The sequence below is a fragment of the Urocitellus parryii genome, chromosome 3, assembly GCF_045843805.1.
Source record: "Urocitellus parryii isolate mUroPar1 chromosome 3, mUroPar1.hap1, whole genome shotgun sequence".
Taxonomy (NCBI): Eukaryota; Metazoa; Chordata; class Mammalia; order Rodentia; family Sciuridae; genus Urocitellus; species Urocitellus parryii.
This window is the reverse complement of record NC_135533.1, coordinates 171,965,863-171,987,667: the sequence shown is the minus strand read 5'-3', so window position 1 is coordinate 171,987,667 and position 21,805 is coordinate 171,965,863. Positions and strand designations below refer to the sequence as shown.

Sequence of the window (21,805 nt, the reverse complement as noted above, 5' to 3'; positions counted from 1 at the left end):
TATCATGCTAGGTGAAGTTAGCCAATCCCAAAAAACCAAATGCCAAATGTTCTCTCTGATTTAAAGATGCTGATTCATAATGTGGTGGTGGTGGGGCATGGGAGGATTAGATGAACTCTAGACAGGGCAAAGGGGAGAGGGGGAGGGAGGTGAAGGGAGGAGAAATGGGGGTAGGAAAGACAGTGGAATGAGATGGACATCATTCCCCTAAGTACATGTATGAAGACATGAATGGTGTGACTCTACTTTGTGAACAACCAGAGAAATGAAAAATTATGCACTATATGTGTACTATGAATTGCAATCCATTATGCTGTCATACATAACAAATTAAAAAAAAAAAGCTGACCAAAACAACTATACAAGAAGCTTTCCTCGAGGTGTAACTTTGATCCCACTTGCTATGCTAGTTGAGTTCCTTCCATCCAGAGAAAAAGCGCCAGCCCCTATCCATGGAAGGGCTTCCTAGCCCACCAGAAAAGGGCTCAGCTGCCTCAGCCCTGAGTCTAACGCAGAACTGCTCACATCAGGACATTCAATAGCTCATTGAATGGACACGGGTGGATCTATCAGAAAGTCAGAAACTGATGGCAAGGACAGAGTGATTGGGAAAGAGTTGGAGCAGGACTATGGAGAGGCTGGTTACCCCTGGAAAGTGGTCCTTGAGCAACTTTGCGGTTTAAACCAGAGTGGGTCTGCTGAGTAAGGTTCTCATGTCTGAGCTGTTTTTGGAGACACTTCATGATTCACACCCAAATCATACACGACGAAAGAAAATACTGGATGAAATCAAGCCAAACATTAAGTTTTGGGGAAAGATTTTTATTGGACAAATTAGAAAAATATTGGTATTGTGCTTCAGAGAAACCCACTTCTTTCCTCTGGCTGCAGGGGCAGAAACAACTTCAGTGGCAGATGGAGAGGGAACATGAGTTGTTTGAAGTGAGCTTGCTCCATCCTCCCCAGGCTGGCCGCAACTCCATGCTCACACCCACCGTGCTAATCTGGCAGCCTTGGCCAGAACCAAGGGGAACGTCCATTGATAGTAAGGACTCGATTATATGGCTGGGCTATGGAAGAGGCAAGCGGGACTTGAATGAAGACTCCCTGCTTGGACCAGTCAGGGAAGCTGCCTGCAATTGGCTGTTCACAGCTGAGCTCCAGAGTTTGGCCAGAGTGGATTTATGCCCCTTGTAGATACCACCCTAAAGGAAGCCCAGAAGGCACTAGCATCCTTCAGAAGAACCCAAAGTGACAGTGTGTTTTAGTCAGGTTTTTTTTGCTGCTATGACTAAAGGACATGACCAGCACAATTGTAGAGGAGGAAAGGCTTATTTAAGGGCTTATAGTTTCAGAGGTCTCAGTCTGTAGACAGTTGGCTTTCTTCCTCAGATCTCTTAGGTGAGGCTGAACAACATGGTGGAAGAATGTGGCAGAGGGAAGCAGCTCACATGGTGATCAGAAAGAAAAGAGAGATATCTCTACTAGCCAAATACAAATATATACCCCAAAGCCAAGCCTCCAATGCCCCACTTCCTCCAGCCACACCCCACCTGCCTTCAATGCCAACCCAATGAATCCCATCAGGTGATTATGTCACTGATTGAGTTAAAGCTTTCACAACCCAATCATTTCTCCTCTAACCCTTCTTGCATTGTCTCATACATGAGCTTTTGGGGGACGCCTCATATCCAAACCATAACACAGTAAAAACAGAGAATCTGAAGGAGCCCTTTAATCGTTTATCTTCTGAGTCCCTAACAGGTGCTGAGTGGATTAGCAGAAAAGTAGAAATAAGTGATGAATATAGGTACAAATTAGCAGCATGTCCATCCATGCCAGGCCCTGGAGGAGTATCCATTTAAACTGAGTCTTTTTTTTTTTTTTTTTTTTTTTTTGCTACCAGGGATTGAACTCAGGGGCCCTCCACCACTGAGCTATATCACCAGCCCTATTTTGTATTTTACTTAGAGACAGGGCCTCACTGAGGTGCTTAGTGCCTTGCTTTTTCTGAGGCTGGCTTTGAACTTGCAATCCTCCTGCCTCAGCCTCCTGAGCTACTGGGATTATAGGCATGGGTCACTGTGCCCAATGCAAACTGACCTTTAAGCATCAACATCATTCTTCAGTTTCTATGGCTTCTAATTATTCTAAAACAAACAAAAAACCCAGTTCTTTCTTCACATAGCAAGGCTCCCATAGTACAGATGTCTATTAGTGGACCAGAGTGGGCCAAGATTACTATAGAACCACACTTGAGACCGAGATATGGGAAAGTCAGGCTTAGACAAAGTCACAAGAGACCAAGATTATTTGCTTAGGGCAAACCATGTGACTCTAGAGACTCTGTATCTACATACGTGTGTATATGCACACATACCCATGAGGCCCTTGCCAATGCTTATTATAGCACTCTACACCAACTGAAAAATCCAAATGTGTCCTTTAGAGGTCCCCTAAGCATCCTTCACCACCACATCCTCCCAAGCTTTAGAGTGACTGAATAGAGTTCAATACAACCAGGATAACACACACACAAGGTGCCGGAATAACCGCCACTGACCCCAAGGTGTCTTGGGGTCTGCTTTGCTACCCCAGATTCTTGGTCCATTTATTCTAACAACCAAGCAATGATACATACATTCTGATTATGGCAGGTTTATCAGGGACAAATATGATGCTCAGAGAGGCTGTGTAACTTGCCTGAAGTCATAGAGCAGGGATATATCAGAACTAGAAACTAAGGATGACCAATGTGACATTAAAGTTGGGTTCCTTCCACTTTGCTAAAGTCTTTTGCTTAAGAGGAAAATGCAAAACTTGGGACAGAGTCAAATTACACTTATGGATCACGTTCAAGTGGGCTAATTCATGGAACCCCTGTGCTGATACCTCTCCCTAAACACCTGGTAGCTCAGAGTCAGAGACAGGGTCCAGATGAATGGGACAGACAGTCTATTGGCCTGGCCATTCCTTATGTCCTGGTCATGGGTCAACTGTAACAGGTTCATCCTGTCATCTCACTCGTGAGATGTGGGGCATTTTCTTGGGCCTCCCCTCCCCATATATGGCACCTTGACCCTGGGTACCATTTTTGGTGAAGCCACACAGGTCAGTGTTTGAACAGTAATAAGCACTGAAGTGACTTGAATGTGCATTTCTACTATCAAGAGATGAATAGTGTCAGTTGAATGGCCTGCTTTTTAAGGGACCTTTCAGTACCCCCTTAGTCGTCACAACTCTGGAAAGCAAACCAGCTGGACTAGCTATAAAAAGCCATTTGCTTCATGACCAGAAGATGGAGATACAAAGACTAGACAGACAGTGTGAATAGGCTGTCCAGGGGGGCAGCTGACCATTTCCACTGCTGCAGAGAGAGGGAGCTACCTGGGTGACTTCTGACATCTGGTTCCATTTCATTCCCTCTTTAAAAGACAATAAATAGGAAGTCAATTCTTCACTGGAGAAGCTTCAGGTTTGATTATTTCTTTAACTCGGTTTCATTCCAACTTGGAGTTTAAAAGCCTGGGAGCCCATGCTTAGCTCACCAAACACATAACACCTAAACAACCCCAAAAAGGCAGCCTAGACATGGCTCATGTACCAAGCTGTTTAGATACAAATATGTCTTTAGATTTAAATGTGATTTAAAAATCATCGGTCCTTTCCATTAGACTTTTAAATAATTCTAAGTTACATTTGAAATGAGCTAACGAGTTAATTCAGTCTTTTTCTGATAAAAAAAAAAAGACTGTTGCAATTAAATGTTACCATAAGACCCGTCGGGAAGCATGCATATGGGATCCACATGATGTGGTCATGACTCCATTAATACCAGCGCGATTAGAGCAAAGTTGGATGATGATGGAGCTCTCACATGAACTGTTTCTAAACAATGATGCAAGCGAGAAGCGCATTGGTCCCCAGGACATTTTGCCAACAGATATTTGCATAGCAGGCTCTGCTGCTATTTTCTAATTCTGATGAAAGGGGGAAAGACATGGGATGAACAGTATGTGTGCATTTATGAACACGCGTGTATGTGTGTTTGCTAAAGAAAATGACTTACACCTTCTTTAAATCACTGTTCACTGTATTACTCTTCATACTTTTAGATCTTCTTTAAAATTAAATACACATACACAAAACCAGAGGGATGTCCTTTTTGCAACATATTGTACTAATCCCAGGATGGCAAACCGATGGCACCCTTGCTGCCAATGTCCCTCCAGAGTCCAGAGAAGATCCTTCCAGTGGATCTGGCCCCTTCCCTACAAGCCGAGCTACCGTCTGACACTCTACTGTCTTCAATTCAGGCATCTAGGGAGCCTCTATCCAGGGGCCAGGATTGCTGGCCATGGGCTAACCTAGATTTGGCCTAACCCTGCTCTCAGAGAAACTGAAAAAGATGTGAGAGAAAGAAAGTGGTTTATATACCAGGTCACCAAACAATGCTACTAGGCATGATAACTTAGGAAGGAAATGAAGAACATCTTGCTTTCAACACAAAAGGTGTTAAATAGCTTCTATGAATGAGGCATTGGGTTTAAACAATGTAATTTGGAATGAACTTTTAGGAATCCTGAGGTCCAATTTGTTGTATTAAGTTCGACTTACAATAGTGGGTCTGAGGCTTGAGTACGAGAGTCCATTTATTGTATAAAAAGTACCTATAATAAATGGATTTCAAGCTGTCTAGGGTTAAACAAAAATTTCCAGATGTTCGCGGATCATTATTGAAATAAATACATAAATGCACTTAGATAGATGTGGCTTTATAGATAAAAACATAATAGGGAAAATACTTATCCTATGTTATTGACATGTGTCAAAATACTAGTTATAAACTATTAACCTTTACAATATTACGAATCGTGTAGTTTTAAAGGGAAAATTGCCGTAAAGCACCATCATCGTAGAACTGAAGAAAGTCTCGTAAAATCACAAAAGGGAGAAATGCAGACACGAGTATTTCTCTTACCAGAGGCCTGAGTTCTGGATGTGTCAGGATATATCCATTATTTGTGATTGCAAAGGCATAACCGTGAATCCCCAACTGTAAAGAGGAAGCGAGAGAGAAACCTTCATTAGCTTGCTCCCTGGCGAATTCACAAAGCAGAAAGCAGCCCGACATTTAGTAATTTACAGCTTAAACTTGGCATTCATAACCCTTATCAGCACAATATTTCATTAAAATGAATGCAAGGCACTGATCCTTGACATTTGGTGGAAATGAAGACCTGTCACAGGATAAGCTCCGTAAATAGCACAATTTAAAATGTCACAGTCCCACATTGGCATCCGAGGGCTTGATTTTGATTTATTTAAAACAAAAACAATTACTTTTTTTTTTTGTTAACAACCAACTGGCTAATGTTTCTGGAAAGACCCTAGGTCCAAAGTGAACAGCGCTTTTTTCAATCCATCATTTTTTTCTCTACATAAAAATAAAGAAGGGGTCCTCACCCTGCCTCACTTTTGGGTTTCCTAAAATCCCAGACCCTTAGGAGCCATCTCAAACACACTCTCCCCTGGGCTGTCATTTTCCCGAATTCTTCAAGGATAAAAGTGTCCCCACCAGCCTCTATAGGAGTCTGCCAACCCCTTTATATCCTTTCGTCTTTAAATTGTGTGACTGCCAACTCTTTCTTGCATGCTTCTACCCTCACAAAGCCTGGGTAATTTTCTATGCAGAGCCTCACTTAATTTATGTTTTCTGACTAAATGGGACTATGGGAAATAGTTTGTGAGCAATGAAATGTTTTATTAGCTTAAAAAAGTATGTAATCAAATTTAACACTGCACTTATTTAAATAATAATCCCGGCTTTTTGACAATATTTCTATTACACAGTTGACTGCACCCATTGGCTACAATAAATTTACCTACAAATCATTCATGTATTAAAATGGCCTCTGGCATAAAACCCATACTGATCTCTCTCTCCAATAAAAGAAAATGTAACCCGCTTTTTCCAGAGCAGTTTAAAGGGAGAGGAAAATAAAAATTGCTCTCTCTCTCTCTCTCTCTCTCTCTCTCTCTCTCTCTCTCTCTCTCTCTCTCTCTCTCTCTCTTTTCCCCCAAGGAGTAAATCTGAGCCCTCACTATTATTTTGCTTTAAATTCTCTGCCACTCATATTCTTGGATATGATACTATTTAAATGATCCAGACAACAGAGTTTAAAAGCCAGGAGTGACCCTGTCTGCTTGTTAGCTTAACGTCAAGGTGATGTGAAATTAACTTCAGAGAATTTAACACTGGCAATTAAAAGTTTCCGTTGCATTACATAAAGCAAACATGCACGTGGTTGTCAAGGGCGACAGACGTTTTTTCTCCCAGAGTTACCTTGCACGGCAAGTCTTAATAAGATTCTACTTGACTCTAATGATAAAAGTATATTTCATTATGCTGTGAAAGATAAACTAGAGATTTCCTATCCTTTGAGATGTATATCATCTCTTTTCATCTTGTCTCTTGGAAAAATGTCAGACACAGTCAACACTGCATTAATTACCATGATTATATTCTAGTTTAATATGGGCCGGGAGGGTCAAAAAGGACTCTTTGAGAGTTTGGCTTTTTCCATTCAAGGTAAAGGTGGTACTTGATTGGAAATTCAAACCTCATCATCAGACCAAACAAACGGTATTTTACAGTCAGCTTATAGTATCCCGTGTGTCCTTCTGTTCGCGACTTTGGCTCTTGTTTTGCTGGTGGGGTCTCGAGAGAAGGTGGAATCCTCACCCATGATCTGTACTTTTCTCGTATAGCGTTTATCAGAATGATAGTAATCCATTATTCGTGAGGTTAATCTTAAGTAATCAAGGCATCAGTCAAGGTCTTCAATGGCTTAATACCCACCGTCTTGTGGCAGAAGACAAGTTCCATGAGGGCAAGGTCTTACCATGTGGTTAAAATATATATATATATATATATATATATATATATATTATATATATATATATATATATATATATATATATATATATATATATATATATTAATATATATGGAGGAGAGGTTGGGATGGAGGGAAGTGAAATAGGACTTCCCTAGGAGAAAAGGAAAAAAAAAGGGAACAAGCCTCAAACGTAGCACCAGTTCTACAAGGTGGAGCTCCACTGTTCCCTCTCTGGAGTGCAGAAGAGCCGACCTTCCTGCCTCATGTCCTCCACTCGCTGTCTCACTTCCATCTCTGCTTCCTCATCACCCTTTCAGGCCTCAAGCTACTACACTCTGCCTTTGCCCCCCTGCCATCCCTCAAGATGCCACCCAAACTCCTCCCTCAACAGTGGCCAGGGGCCTCCTAACTGTCTAACCCTACAGCATCATTTTTTCCCGAATTTTCCTCCCTGACACTGATCCCTGAGCTTCCAGCCCCACCCTTCTCCTCTTGTAGGATCTTCTCTGTCCCTTCCTGAAACTCATTCTCCCTCAGTTTCTGTCCCCAGGGCTTTCTTCTGCCTTACTCTGTACTCCCTCTGGAAGCTCCTGTCACCCATGGGCTGTTACCTCCTCATCTCTTCTGCCTCCCTTGTCTCCTGCTGGGTATTGGAGCTCTGTTCCTGGTTATCCCTTGGGCACCTGGGCTCACCCAGAAGGACAGAGGCACCCTTCTGGTCCGGTCGCTGGCCCTACCACTCACCCAGATTCCCTAGGTGAAAAACTAGAGCATCGTGCTTAGCCTCTTTTTGCTCTTTCATCTCCAACCCCTTAATCCAAATAACCACTGAATGCTTCTGCTTTTTCCTTCTAGATATTCTTCAGATTCACTCCTGCTCCCCGACCCTGGCACCACAATATTAATTCAATTGATTTCTACAATAGGTCTCACTCCTCTTCCTGCCTCAAAGACTAAGTAACTCTGACCATGAGGCTCACCTGGGCAAAGCCCACAAAAGTCCCTTTTGTATGTCAGGTAGTTTCTGTGGGTCTGTCTATCGGGCATCCCTGGAGTCTGTCCCTTACCTCGGTAACCAAACTGCCTGCCTCTCCCTACTGCCTCTCAGGGCACACAGCAGTGACACCACCTGCAGTTACTTCTCCCACCAAGACCTTTCTCACAGCTGCCCACATTCTCACCATGCCACCTGCTTAGCCCCAGATCCATCTTCCATGAAAAGTCTCTCCTGACCCTCTCTCGGCTCTCTTCTTTCTATACCTTATTCCCATAAAACCCTGAGCAAATTCTCATTACTACCTTTACCCTGATGTATAAAAATGCTGGACTTTCTTTCTTGCCTCCCAACCCTAGCTAGTTCTCCTTCCTTCCTCTGGCTTGTTTCTAAAAAGCACTCAAGGACAAACCTCTTCTTTGTCAAAGTAAGCCACTTCTTTCATCTTGGATGTCCACAGCCCCTAACACAATGGCAAACACGTGGCAGGTGCTCAGTTAAAGTCTGCATGTATTGTAGACATTTATCACGTTAGTCAAATCTGATCTCTTTCATCTTGGAAAGTTCAAACTGGAAGTCAGCATTCAAAAGGAAGCCAAGGAAGCTGATCTGCTCCGGCACATGCAGAACCAGACCTTCTCCACCTTGTACCTGAGAGTCTTGTTGACATTTAAAACCATCCAGTTAAAATCCTTCCCAGAACATTCTGAGAAAATGGCATCAGAATGTTCTGTCTGTGGGTTGGTGGCACTGAGGTGTTATCTGATGTAGGTGTTAAGAAGAGAAATTCTGCAAACCTCTGTATGCATTCTGTGCGTGAATCTGTCCCAGAATCAAAAAGCTCATAATATGACAATGGCCAACCCTCGGGTTTGGCCACAAATCAATACGTTGATGAAATCCCAAACTGATGTTTCATCCAAAATAGAGCCAGTCTTCCTGTCCATTCTCATGTGCAGTCCCGTGGAGTAATAGAGAACAGATTGGACACAAGGCCTTCCAGCACAGGGGGCTGCCAAATGGGCCCTGGACCTGAAGCCCGCTCCTCTGGAGGCCGGGAGCCGCCCAGACCCCAGCCCGAGGAAAGGAGCATTTCCCTTCCAAGAGGAGGGCCTTTGGGCTAATGAAGTGAACCCAATTATAAAATGGCTCGTTATGGTAACAGAGGCCGTGGTGTCTGGAAATTATTGCTGGGGTGTCTGGAATTCTTAATAAAAATTACAGGAAGTCTGATCGCTTGTGGGAAAATCTATGAAGTTGAGGGAGAAAGAAAGAATTCTATCTTCTGGGAAAACCCCAAGAGCCAAGAACTGACTCATCTTTACAAGGTGTTAATGAGAAGGGCAAGGTCCAGACTGAACCCTGCTCCCTGGAGCTCTCCTCTCCTGGTTATCCCTGGTGGACATGTACACCTTTCCCAAGGCTCTCCACGGTAACCAGAGGAGGGAAGGATGTCTTAGGTCCATGCAGGCTATTTCTGGGTCTGATTTCGAGCCTGGCCCTTGGGAAAGCGTAAAACTCAAGTGCTTGGCATTTCAAACCCTGCCGGTTAATTTCCTGTAGCGAACCTTCCCCTATTCTCTTGGTATGCTTTGTTTCATTCATCTTTTACTAGGTGGGCAATGTTAAAAAAAGTTATTTCAAGTATCTTCAAATAAAAAGGAGACCAAATGGCACCCACTTCATGGAAGTGGAATAAGGATTCAAATGGGAATAATTCATAGAAAGTACTTTGGATAACACCCCACTTTGCAGAAAGAAGTTCAATCAATGTTCTATGGTATTTTACCTATTGATATAATTTTATTTTAACTTTTTAACTATTGTTCTAACCATCACGATTATTAATGTTCTTACTTTTCTTAGTGGCACTGGGGTTTTTAGAGGCTAAAATCATGCCTGGCTTTTCCACCTGCAAGCTGCAAAACTTGGCAAGGTGTTGAAGATTTCTATGCCTTAGTTTCTTTAGCTGTAAAATGGGGGTAAAATAATACCTACCTATTATGAAGACCTAATGCTATAAAGAGCTTAGCACATTGCCTGGTATTGGCAGCTTTGAAAAACTGACCCACAAAGTAATTGTTAATGTTTCCATATTATATTTATTCTTCCTTGATTTATCAGGCACAAAACAAGTTGAGTCTACAGTCTTTCAAGGTAACCAAGTCTACCCTCCCCCCCACCCCTGGCTTTTAGTTTCTGGGTACCTACTGTTTCCAACACTGGATTACGTAGGTTTTGATCAACCAGGAGTCTTACATGCATCTGGTAACTTAACTCCAACTTTAAAAGTCTCAGTAGATGAAGCTGGCTGTCACTGTTTGACAGAAGGAAAACAAAGAGTTTGTGGGAGCTGTCCCTACCACTGCATTGACAATAAATCTGGGAAATCTCCAGAGTTGCCACTGTCTTCCTCTACCTGAAGCCCAGAAAGGCTGATGGGCCTCACTACTGAGATGAAATCAGGTCTCAGCAAATAAGGCAAGATGGCTTTAGGAAGGAGCCCCTGGCAGCCAACAATCCCAGATTCCTGGCTGTTCTCCAAATGGAGGCAAAAGGAACTCTCACTAATCTATGAGTGGGCCCCAGATGGAGATGGGCCAGCCGGACATCTTGGTGCTGGGGGAGGAGGGAATACATGTGCTCTCAACCTGTGTCCCTGAGTCAGTGCTACCTCTGCCCATGAGCACTGGGGGTCGTGCTCTGACCCCTCTCACACCCCCATACTGGGACATCCGTGCCAACCACACCCATACTTAACGGGCCCTAGGGCAGTCCTAAGTGCCTGGATTCCGCCTTAAGGGGATGCTCCTTCCTGCTTGTTGCTTGGCTTCCTTCTCCATTAAGGAATTGACAGAATTCTCTGCGTGGGGTCCAGGAACTCTGTGCTGTCTTTTTGCAAAGCAAACCAGTCACGTCGATACCATGTGTATAGGAGAAAAATACAAGAGTGTGTGTTGGGGTGGCTATGGTTGATGTTTGATCTAAAATGCTGCCCTTCTTGGCTAGCAACATTTTATGATTTCACAGTGATTTGTTAATACAAGGTTAAAGGAGGTACTAAGGAAAAATAGGGGCAATTTGAAATTAAAAAAAAAATACTGGTTAAGTAACTTTGCAGATGGTCCAAGGTCAAGGCAATTGGTTATGATGGTGGCAAGAACATACTCTAAAGGGAAGTTTGGAGCCTGACTTCTGTGGACAGGAGGCTCCTGGCCCCTCGTGGCTCTAATTTCCTTAGTTAGGTGGTGTGTTACCTTGTATTTGGGGATGGTCTTCAGCAGCTCTTTCACTGGGACATCTGTGCCAACCACACCCAGAAGAATGCCCTTGGATCTCTGTTGAAAACATGGAACGAATAACAGCAAGTTAACTTGGCATGAGAAAAAGGACCTGGTGACAAGACCCTTGCCATGGATCGCTGTCAGCATCTCAGATCAAACATCAACCATGGCCACCCCAACACACACTCATACCAAGATGCTCTGTCCCCTCCCTTTCCTCCCTCCTGAAAATTAGAAGTTGACGTGAAGAGGCACCCCCGGATCATCGGTTAGAAACTCTCATCACGAACTAGTTTCTCTTACGAAAGTTTTTTTATAAGACAGACATGATGGTGGTAACTGCTTTCTCAATTTTTTCTCAATTTTCTCAATCTGGTGCCTCGGAGAAAGATGCTCAGTGGCCTGGGAGAGATATAATAACCCCAAAGATTTTATCAGCAAGTTGAAACTGAGGACTGAGGTGAAGAAATAGGCCTCCAGGGTCCTGGCTTGGAAGGCAGGGAGCTGCAGGTGATTGGCCGGAATGTCCAATGTCGGAAGAGCCATCAGGAAGAATAAGTAAATTGCTGTTGTCTATTCTTAGACAGGGTCTCGCTGAATGGCGTAGGGCCTCAATTAGTTGCTGAGGCTGGCTTCGAACTGGCGATCCTCCTGCCTCAGCTTCCCAGGCTGCTGGGATTAGAGGCATAGGCCACCACACCAGGCCTATTCTTTCTTCTAAGGGTTGAAGTGATTTGAAGAGTGCCCCCATAAGTTCATCCTCTCTTAGAACTTCAGAATGGAATGCTATTTGGAAATGGGTCATTTGCAGATGTAACAGTTAAGGATCTCAAGATGAAACCATCTGGGATTTAGGGTGGGCCCTCAGTCTCATACCTGGGTAACTGGTCTCTTTATAGGAGAGAGGAGACAGTGATGGCCACCCGAAAACAGGCAGAGTGGAGAGAAGCTACCACAAGCTAAGGGGCGCTAGAGTGTAGGAGCAGGAAGACATGAGGAAACAGATTTCTCTAGAACCTTCAGGAGAACATGGCCCTGCTAACACCTGATTTCAGATTTCTAGCGTCCAGAACTGTGTGAAAATAAATTTCTATTCTGTATACCACCCCAGCTAGTGGGACTTCATTTCCACAGCCCTAGGAAATTAATACGAAGTTGTTGACCATACATCAAAGAGAAGTCAGTCCATCCTAATCCAGGGTCCTTCTGGGCTTCTCCTCCTCTGATCTTTTAACACATTTTGGGAAGGGGCTGAGGTGCTACCAACACTAAGCTGATACCTACTCCAATTCCTCTCAGGGATGTTGGATTTAGCAGTTCTCCTGGTAGGATGAAACATTAAGAAACAGTTGTTTTCCCCTCTATCCTTAGAGGGGGAAAAATCACCAGAGCTTGACTGAGAAGTCAACCCTTCTTAGCAGCAAGCGGAAAAGGAGGGCCACCATACTCACGGTTTCATTCTGCTTACTAAACACGGGCATGGCCACTGTGGTCATCAGGACGAGGCCCTGATCATCAGCAAGCTGGACGGAGAGAGAAAAGCCGGTTACTGAGAATGTTCTGGAAACCTCAGTGTTGGAGGCCATCCTGTGACCATCACATCCTGCCCTGACCAGAGGCTGTTGAGAACGGGCCAGCGCCCACCTGAGTCTTAAACAGAGAGAGAGGACAGCATCTTCCTGCCTGATATGCAGATGAGAGGCTGGCCCCCACCTGGGGCATGGCGTCAGTCACTCCAACCCATCTGTTGTTCTCTGAGTTCCGCCATTTTGGTTCAAACAAAGCCTTGTCTGAATCACAGTGATCTGTTTTGTTACCACAGATTGATTTTATTGGTTTACTTCCCAGATGTTTATGTTTGATATATGTGTCAACAATGCTTCTTTTTAATCTAAAAATCAAGGATCAGAAATCACAAGCTGAAAGGGTCTTATAAGCTGGGCCCTTGCTGGAAACCACAGATTCTGTAAGCATTAATTCTCTCCAAGGTAGGTGGGTCAATGTCCCTTTATCTCTACGGAAGTCCCAGTCCCAGATGGAAAACAAACAGAATAAAAAGATCACTTTATCATACAACCCTGACACTCATGATTAAGAAGCTAAACACACCTGGATGAATGACCCATGAGATACTGCCCATGACACGTGTCTGTCACCCTGTGTACTTTTCACACAGTGTTGGGAGGCAGGGAGGGAAGAATGCCTCCTATGCCCCAGTAACAAATAGGGAAATGGAGTCCTGGAACAATAAGACAAACGTGGTTCTAATTCTCAGCTTGGAACCTTTCTTAAATGCACTAGCTAAGCCTCATGGAATAATGCCCATGATTCCCCAGCATCATCCTCCTGGAGATAAAACACAAAGTCACCCAGCAGGGTACCTAGCATACGGAGGTGCTCACAAGTACTGCTCTCCTTTCCCTGCCTTCAAGGTCACACAGTTAGTAAGAGGCAAAGTCACTGCTCACAGGTAGAGATTGGCCTGCTAAGTCCAATAGGAGAGAAATGCTTTCTGGTTTCAACAGCCTGCCCAAGCCCCCAAAGTGAAGCACTCCATGAAGTAAATCCATCATCTTTAGTCTAGAGGGTTTCTGATGCTTCTCTATTCTTCCATAATTTTAGTACCATGGGATAATCAGGTATTGCTCTCTCAAACTTCTTGGGAAGAGGTATCATAAATAATAGATCCTGAAATCTAAATGACTGATCCTGCCTGGATGGGACTGGTTTCTTAAGTAAAGGTCATTAGACTCTGCTCATTTTCTCCCATGTTCTTCTAATACATTCTTGAAGTTACAGGACATCATCACTTGCAGTGTGGTGCATGGGACAGCAATACCTGAGTGCTTGTTAAAAACCCATAATCCCGGCCCCCATTCTATACCCTCTGAATGTGAATCATTATTTTTAGCATGCCTATTTAAGTTTGAGAAGCATTGTTTTAGGGCAATCATTTCTACTTCATCTCCATCAGTAATCGTGATAGCTAAACAAAAGCTAATAGGTGTCGGGGAAAAAACATCCCAATAGGAAAGGAAGGAACCTTGTTTTATTTTATTATACATGGATATCTATAGGGGTCTACCTTCCTCCATGAAAAGTAAGATGAGGGAAATCTCATTGTCCCTAAAGACCAGGAACTCAAGGAGTCATGGTTAATTCTATGCTTATCTGGGATAGTTCATGGTGCTTACTCATCTGATCAACCTCTGTGCTAGGTAGTTGCTGGGAAGGTCTTTTTTTTTTTTTTAATATCACAGAGATTTAAATTAGCACACTTCAAGTAAAGTAATGCACGTAGGTCTCACCCAGTCAGTTGAAATTCCTAAGAGAAAAGACAGGGCCCAAAGAAAGAGGAATTCTGCCTCCAGTTTGCCTTCAAACTCAAAATGGCAACATCAACTCTTGCTGGGGTTTCCAGCTTGCAAGCCTGCCTTACAGATTTCAGAACTGTCAGACTCCACAATCACAAAAGCCAATTCTTGAATCTAAGTCCATCTGTCTGTTTCTCCCTATAAATATATATACACATATAAGTGCATATGCACAGACCTACATGTACATATATACACATAATACAGAGGTTCTACATACATATATACATATGCATTCATATGTTTCTCTCTCTCACAAACGCACACACACACACACTTTCTCTAAATAACCCTGATTAATATACACAATAATCATATGCATGATTACAATAATCATTAGACCAGATAAAGGAATTTTACCTTAACAATGTTATCAAATATTACCTTGTCAAGAACGTTAACTATGAGAGAATGTTATTGTTGCTAGAAACCAATACCTATAGTAAATATCAATTTATGGAAACACAGTTCCAACATCTTGCTAAAAATACATAAAGTGTACTATGGCCACCACTGGAGGTAGGAAAGGCCCTTTTTCAAAGGCAGAATCAACTCATAATAAATAGCTCTCTTAGAATTAAAAGTCCTCCCATATTCTGACTCCTTGATTAATCCTTAATGCTATACAGAAAACTGATTTGAGCTGATCCTTAACCCTGGACAACTTCCACTTTGCAACCTAAATCAGAATTTCAACCAATGCCAACATGTATCATGGATGAAATCAAAACATACCATTGACAATAATGAGAAATGAAGCTTTTTTCCTGCAACCAGTAAAAATCAGTTATAAATCACTAGTAATTGTCCTGGCACAAATGCAAGATCATGGGAAATGAACTTCCAAATATTAAGCCAGAATATAGTATCAACTTCACTCAGGGGCTAATTCCAAATGTAATTACTACATCATTACTTAAAAAAGAATTCCTATAATATTGCATTTGTACTGAAACCATTCATTTGTAACCAGCCCCAGGTAAACAAAGGAAATGCAGTGAGTCCAATCTGGCCAGAGTGCACATGCAGAACTATAATCTCATGTAGTCCTCTCCTAGGGGCAGTTCTGGCCCATATTGGAACGGGCTTGGCCAGAACCTTAACCTGCAGGTTTCCCACATATACCAGCTCATCACACGGCCACAAGAACTGGCAAGAGCCCAGAAACAGCACTTGTACAACATTAATACCGTCATCTGCACCCACCAGCTCCATCATCCCCACTCTCCACAGGTCTGTACTCTGTGAATCTTAAACATTTCATGGAGAAGGAAATCAATTTGAAAGTTCATTTGCACCGTAAGCACTTTATGATCAAAAGGCATTCTGTACTCCTGCCATAGGAAATTGCAGCCAGTGGCAAGAGTTTTTTTTTTTTTTCCCAGACCACCAAGCAGAAGTCATGCAGCCCACCACGGCCAGACGCTCTCTGTCCCCTCACACACTAGGGGACCCCCTGCTTTTCTGTGGTCCCCAACCTATAGCTGCTTCTGAGGCAAGAGCACCACTTAGGATTGATTCCTGCATGTGGCTTCCAAGAAAAATGCAGACATAGAGTCAACATTCATTTTCCAAAGGGTAGAAGCAGGAGATGGGGGTCACCATGGTCCATCTGGGCAAAATCCCATTAACTTATGTCCAAGTGGGAACGTTAAAATGAATGGCTGTTCAATTACACTCGCACGGGCTTTGAACAGGCCTCTGAAAGGCTTGGTTGTGGTGTTCTGTTGTATAATAAGTGTATATTATTCCATATCCTTCATTTCCTATGCTACATAATGGGGACTGCTCTGGTATCAAAGGAAATGATGAATAATAATACTGAACATCTGGTTTATAAAACACAAACTTGCTCAACAGATCGACTGCTTCCTGTCAGCTCCCCGAGTTAATCACGCATGGGGGTTTATATGAATATGCATTCGGACTCATGTGTGAGGCTTGCACAGTCACCTCGGGCCTTCACTCTTAAGGCTGGATCAGTTTCCCACTGATGGCACTGGTGGGCAATGCGGCTGGCCCTTAGGTGTGGCCCCAGATAGTATAAAAACAACAGACGACAATCTTTTCATTTTGCTGCTGGCCTGGTCATTATTCTTTGTTGATTTCTTTGCTGAATATTCCTTTAGCCTTAGCTTTATGCCAAATTTTATTCTGTAAGCTGGCAGGACAACCAGGAGGACTAAGACCTGGGTCTTATCCTCAAGGAACCCTAAGTCCACTTGGGAAGAAAAGTTAACCAGGCAGAGAAGAGCTGGGGGCGGGGGGCTGGTACACTGGCTCTCATCTGTGAGCACAGAAGCTACCTTCTTCAGGTCTAACTTGAACTAAAGTGAAAATGTCTGGCATTTGTTGATAGCTGTCAGTCATCAAATGACAGATTCCGAATGCTCTGACAAGCAATTTTTACAACCAGGAAGAAGTTCACTGCTCCATGCTGTTAGCTTAATAGTGAAGCTATAATATAGATATTTACAAATGAAACCATGTAAAGGTAGACTTTTTTTTTTTTAATGCCCAGTGTCTTTCCTTTTCTTCTTCTGCAAACAACAGTCCCTTCCTTCACAGAAATCCTCATCATCTCCTCAAATCACAAGGTTTTCCTAGCAACTAACTTCCCCTATCTTGAATGTGTGACTAGATATCCAACCCAGGCTGTACCAACCAGAGGGCTTCACACTCACATGCACACATGCACACCTCCTCTCGGCCACACTGATTGGTTTATTAATTTTGGCACATGATTCAAGCTAGATTATCTGGGATTTGTTTATTTCTGGAGCTGATAGCAAAGATTTCCCCCCACTTTGTGGATGGTTATAAGAACATAATCGTGTGTGTGTGTGTGTGTGTGTGTGTGTGTGTTGCTGGGATTGTACCCAGGGTCTTGTATATGCAAGGCAAGCACTCTATCAACTGAGCTATATCCCAAGCCTAGAATATAATCTTGATGGTCATAGAAACACAATTAGGCTGAAAAAATAAAGAATTCCACTGAGAGGTGTGTGTGTGTGTGTGTGTGTGTGTGTGTGTGTGTGTGTGTTGAAGGGGGAAATGACGAGGTAGGGAGAGGAAGGGAGGGACCAGGCTCTGGATGCCTTCACCCCTGATGTCAACTCCAACAATACTTTTTTTTTTTTTTCATTATTGGGTTACTCCAACCAATAAGTTCTCTCTCTCTCTCTCCCTCTCTTTCTCTCACTCTCTCTCTCTCTCTCTTTCTTTTTTTCACCCAAATGAGCATGAATAGGATTTGCATCACTCGGACAAGTCCTGAATCACACAGGTCCATAAATGACTTAAGCAGCTCTGGATACCTATCGAAGTGACCCCAAGGGCCACATACAACCCAGAGAGAGGAATTTCTTTGTCTAGGAAAGTCAAAGGGAAAATGGTCCCAACATTCTCAAGAGGGATGGTTGTCTGTCTTTCCCACAAGGGAAGAAATTTAGGTACACCCAAAATAGCCAAATACTGAGTGGTAAGAGGCAGAATTTGGGAAAATGACCATTTCTTAGGATGCTGTAAAAAAATCTGTTATCATTGGGACTTTTTGAAAAAAAAATCTTTATAATGAAATAACAAAAGTTTGCCTGCTTTGAAAAAGGAGTCTGTGTGAGAAGTTGTAGAATCCGTGTCAACTTTTGGCCTTACCAGGATAGAGATGTGAACACCCACAGGTAAAGAGGACAGGCCTGGAGACAGGTGGAAGGCACATGCCAGTCCTCCACGGGGCGCCTTGGACTGGGAATAGTGATGGCTACCGTGCTGCCTGGATAGGCTCCACTTTGGAAGGACATCTGTTTTACTTGCCTTCTTCACATCTCCATTCAGAGGAAGCTTGCCAGGGCTAGCGGCAGGATCCACTGTTTCTCCTGCAGCTGGGAGCCCTGGGGGGGGGTGAATGCCAAGTCCCAGAGAAAGGAGGCAAGCTGGGCCTGGCCCAGAGAAGGCATTCAAGCGAATTAAGGGCAGCACGCTTGGCAAACCATTAGAGGGCTGCCAGGTGGTTTTCAGTAGAGTCTGCTGCCAGATCTGCTCAGCCCTGGAGGCTTGGGCTCAAAGGGAAGGTTGTGCACAAATGGTGAACTCTGCTGGGGAAGACTGGCTGTGATCCAAGAACAAAGGCTAATTCACTACTGCTCCTCAAATATCGTTTTTCTGCTATACTTTGCTCTTCTTATGTTTGTGTATGTTTTTCTTTTCTTACTAAAGTTGATCACCATATTGACTATATTAATGGAGTACATAATATCAATGTATAATGCTACAGCATATAAATAGCCTCTCTGTGTATATAATTTGTAAGTATGCAGCTGCATTTCCGTTGTGTTTTCCTTTCAAGCCTGCAATGAACTTCAACCTGCACACCATGGAATGGCACTATCGCCATCTGGTGGAAGTCCGTGTGAATTGCAGGCACAATGTCCTGGGAGATTAAAAAGTCATTTTCTTCACTAAGTGTTTTTCCAGTAAAAATGTATTTAGATGGCAGCCAATGTCACTTAGATACATAACCATTTGAAGCACAGGCTGTATCAACTATTAGTTCTATCAATAACCTTGGCCTTGACAGAAAAATGAATAATACTAAAAGGTAGACGAACATAGAATAACAGATGAGACATTTTGAAAGGAGAACCATTGGTTCTTTATGATGTGTGGGATCTGGAAATGTGATTGGAGAGTACATGAAGGATGATGTCCTTTCAAAGCCACTTTCTTAAGTGCTGCTTGAGCAGAAAGAAGCCAGATCCTTGGCATCCCCTCCTCTGCCCATGAAGTCTATGCGAATGACCTCAGAATTCCCAAAGGCCACAATAAGGAGTACTGGGGACAGGAAGCACATATCACCCATGTCCTCCATGTGATAATCTGTGTCAAGGGAAGAGCAAGGTGGTACTGGAGTAACCCTCTGTATAAACTAGTTAGAAAAGCAGTAAGAGGAAAACACCGATCCAGAAAAAAGGAACATGAGCAGAATACATGGCTATGTGGAGATACTTTAGACCCTAAATCCCTTAAATGTTCCCTCTCACCTCCAACCAAACAAACCATCTGGACCTAACCTTTTTCAATGACCACCTACCCTCCAAAATAGCCCTCCTTCTCACACCAGAACATCCATGACGCTTAGTACTAAGCAGAGATATCAGGGGAAGATTCTAGTAAGGGTACACTGGGGTATGAGAAGCAAGCTGATTTCAGGACAGACACACCCCTTACTGACTTGATCTTCACATGACAACATGAATAAATCTCAACATTTGGAGAAAATGAAGCAAGTTGCAGATGTACACATGCAGGGTGAGGTTCTTTATGCAAAAATTTAAACAACAACAACAAAAAAAAAAAAAAACAATGTTGTCTGGTGGGTATAGGTATATACACCTGCTTGTAAAATTTCATTAACACGGGATACAAACTCTTAGCTATCAGGTTCCCATGTTAATCAAACAATATGCTCAACATGAGTGATCTGAGGAAAGTTTAATTAGGGGATTATTTGCAAAGATGCAAACAATTTACCCACCCCACTCCATCCCCAAAGAGCAGTGCAGTGCCTGGGTCCTAGGAATAGGGGCAGTACTCCTACACAGCAGTGGGGAACAAGGAGCAGTTATGCACCACCTGCTGACAGCAGTCAACCCCCATGGGATGACAATCAGTCCACACAGTCTGGTCAAAATGAAAAATGTGCAGTGTTTCACTTCATAAAAAAAAAATCATTTGAAAAAACCTGAAGTGCATATGATAATATATTTATATTACTTAAATCTGGATGATAGGTGTATGCGTTTTTTTAAAGTTTCTTTTCTATATAACTGAAACTTAAAAAGAAGACTGTCTCCATAAATTCTCATCTGTAGAAAGCATGTTATAAATAAAACCACCTAATAGCAGACACTTGCGATGAAGACGAACGCTTGAAACCAAAAATAAATGTAAAAATAACCACAATAATAATTATACATTTTTAAAAAAGTTTTCTTTAAAAATATTTTTTAGTTGTTGATGGACCTTTATTTTACATTTGTATGTGGTGCTGAGAATTGAACCCAGTGCCTCATGCATGCTAGGCAAGCATGCTAACACTGAGACACAACCCCAGCCCCAATAATTATACATTTTAAATATCCCTGTTTACGTATAGATAAAATAATCCTTTGAAAAAACCATGGTCATGCACTAATATTTAACAAAAAAAAATCCCACTATTTTATACTCCTATAATGCACCAATAAAAGATGGGGGTGGGGAGCCCTGGTAATACTTAGACATTGCAAACCCTGCCAGAGTAAAATTTTTACATTCTGAGTTACACATATTTGAATATCAGTATTTTGGGTGTTCTTCATAGTGAATAATTTAGAAAGAACAGGCACTATTTCTAATTGAAAAGATGATTCTTTCATGAAAGCAACAGGAATGATCTTTCATGACACTGTTGAGATGAAATGCTTCCCTTTAAAAATCTAGGCTAATTTAACACCAATCATTGTTTGGATGTGTATTGTGCACTGGAATTTTTCAACATTTTTCAAGGTGCCTGAATTCTAAATAATATAAGTCTCCAAGAAAATGGCAGTGGACCATGAGAATAAGAAGTAAGAATAAATACTCCTTTTAAAGAAATGTTTGCTCTTATTGTGCCTTTGATCATCCTGATAAAGTATAGTCACTCAATCCAAGAGAACGCTACATAAATGATATTTTGCTTTTGAACAAGCCATTTTCTCTTATTCATACAGAATCATTATTACTTGCATCTGAGATTTGGAAATCATGAATTCTTATGAGCCCTTTTCTGCATTTTAAGTTGTTTACATAGAAAAGCAGACAGAGTTTCCTCTTTGAACTTTAACTGCGTCGTGCAGAAACTGGATTGTTGAATTTGTTTGTTTTCTCTTTTTAACAACCTGAAGACAACTTGGTGAATGATAATGCTGGCTCAAGTTGGAACATCTATATGAAAATCTAAAAACAGCTTTCTTCTAATAAAACAGTTATTATTTAGGAAAAAAGTTAATGTTTCCCTTTTTTTTTCCAGTGATTCTAAGATATAAGTCATTAAGCAAGGAACAGAGTTGATGGGTAAACATCTCTCTAGAGCGGAAGAAGTGTCTTCGACTAGGAACACATATGCACATAAATCCAAGGTCAAGAGAATTTTACTAATAAACATAATATTTCTGATTAACATATCAGAAACCCATCTTGGAAATGCTTTGTTTATTAATGTACCACCTG

The 21,805-nt window shown here is 42.4% G+C and overlaps 1 protein-coding gene across 1 annotated transcript in view; it reads right to left on the bottom strand.

Moving 5' to 3' along the window:
* Positions 1–21,805, bottom strand: part of Cacna2d3 (calcium voltage-gated channel auxiliary subunit alpha2delta 3) — an 882,565-nt gene that overhangs the window by 221,293 nt on the left and 639,467 nt on the right. The window contains exons 15-17 of the mRNA XM_026388626.2: positions 12,632–12,703; positions 11,154–11,234; positions 4,982–5,056 (exon numbers count right to left, since the gene is read on the bottom strand). Coding sequence (XP_026244411.1) covers positions 4,982–5,056; positions 11,154–11,234; positions 12,632–12,703 — 228 coding nt within the window. The remainder of the gene's footprint in view (positions 1–4,981; positions 5,057–11,153; positions 11,235–12,631; positions 12,704–21,805) is intronic.